Raw genomic sequence first — 1,037 nt, 5'->3', positions numbered from 1 at the left:
CCCCCTGCTGTACCGTTTTGTTCTGTTTGATCGGCCTGCCAGGTCAAACTTTCTTTTGTTACTTTTGGGTTTTTTTTTTATTCCTTTGGGGCACGGGATCTGAGGGCCTCTAACTTTTTTCTTCGCAGTAATCAGAAGAAGCCGAGCAAAGAAAGCGAAAGAGGAGAAAATTTATAAATAAAATACCTTTTTGAACCCTCATCTTTTGTCTCGTGTCCTCAAATATGTTGTGCCCTTGGTGGATGTAACATTGTTGTGACTGAGTTTTCAGTTTTCTGTTATCAGTTGTTTTGTTTTTATTTTCCATGATATTAAAGCATTCTTTAGTTACTTTCTATTGCCCCCTTGTGATTGTTCCTTATTCAGCTCATTAGTCCATCCTTTGTTCTGTTCTCCTTAAATATCCACTTCTGCAGTCACTCAGTACTGGTTCCTTCTCAATGCTGTGCTTGCCACTCACAGCCCTCCCTGGAGACGGGTATGTGCTGCAGCCGACCTTAAAAAGATTTTAACCCCCCAAACAACTCTCCTGTCATCCCTAGGGTTTCTGGACATTTTAGAAGAGGTGAAGTGGAACCACAAGGCAGCTTTAGCTCAGCTTTTTAATAAACCTCCTCTACCTCAACCACAATCACCTGCAGCGCCTGCCTGCTCAACCTCTCCATTAGTTCCTTCCATTTGTCCCTCAGCTCCCCTGCCAACTGCTCCCTCCAGGCGAAAGCATTGCCGGGGGAAGAAGACCACTCCCTCTCCGGCGGGTCAGCCTGATACCTCCACTCCCATGGGTCAGCCAGCTGCTAGCCTCAGCTTCCCCCATAACCAGGTCAGTGTCTCCCATAGTCTCAGTCGTCACCTCTATAACCAACAGCTAGCCCCATCTTTAAAAATACTCAAACTAGGTCCACGTATTACACCCCCTGCAGTCAGAGCTCCCCATATTGAGGAGTCTCAGTTAAGGGACTTCTTTTATGGGGAGAGGGAAGATCTTTTCCCTTTCCTGCCACCAGCTCCTAGCCAGCCAGATCCCCTAGCTCCAG

General features: G+C 46.9%; 1 protein-coding gene across 1 annotated transcript in view; it reads left to right on the top strand.

The window, feature by feature from the left end:
- Nucleotides 1–1,037, top strand: part of LOC107088105 (neuronal migration protein doublecortin-like) — a 13,924-nt gene that overhangs the window by 10,733 nt on the left and 2,154 nt on the right. Inside the window, exons 4-5 of the mRNA XM_015380051.1 lie at nucleotides 463–478; nucleotides 690–823. Of these exons, the coding sequence (XP_015235537.1) occupies nucleotides 463–478; nucleotides 690–823 (150 nt within the window). The remainder of the gene's footprint in view (nucleotides 1–462; nucleotides 479–689; nucleotides 824–1,037) is intronic.

Source organism: Cyprinodon variegatus, unplaced genomic scaffold, assembly GCF_000732505.1.
Source record: "Cyprinodon variegatus isolate N-32 unplaced genomic scaffold, C_variegatus-1.0 Scaffold207, whole genome shotgun sequence".
Classification (NCBI taxonomy): domain Eukaryota; kingdom Metazoa; phylum Chordata; class Actinopteri; order Cyprinodontiformes; family Cyprinodontidae; genus Cyprinodon; species Cyprinodon variegatus.
The sequence above is the reverse complement of the archived record's forward strand: the minus strand, read 5'-3'. Positions and strand labels throughout refer to the sequence as shown.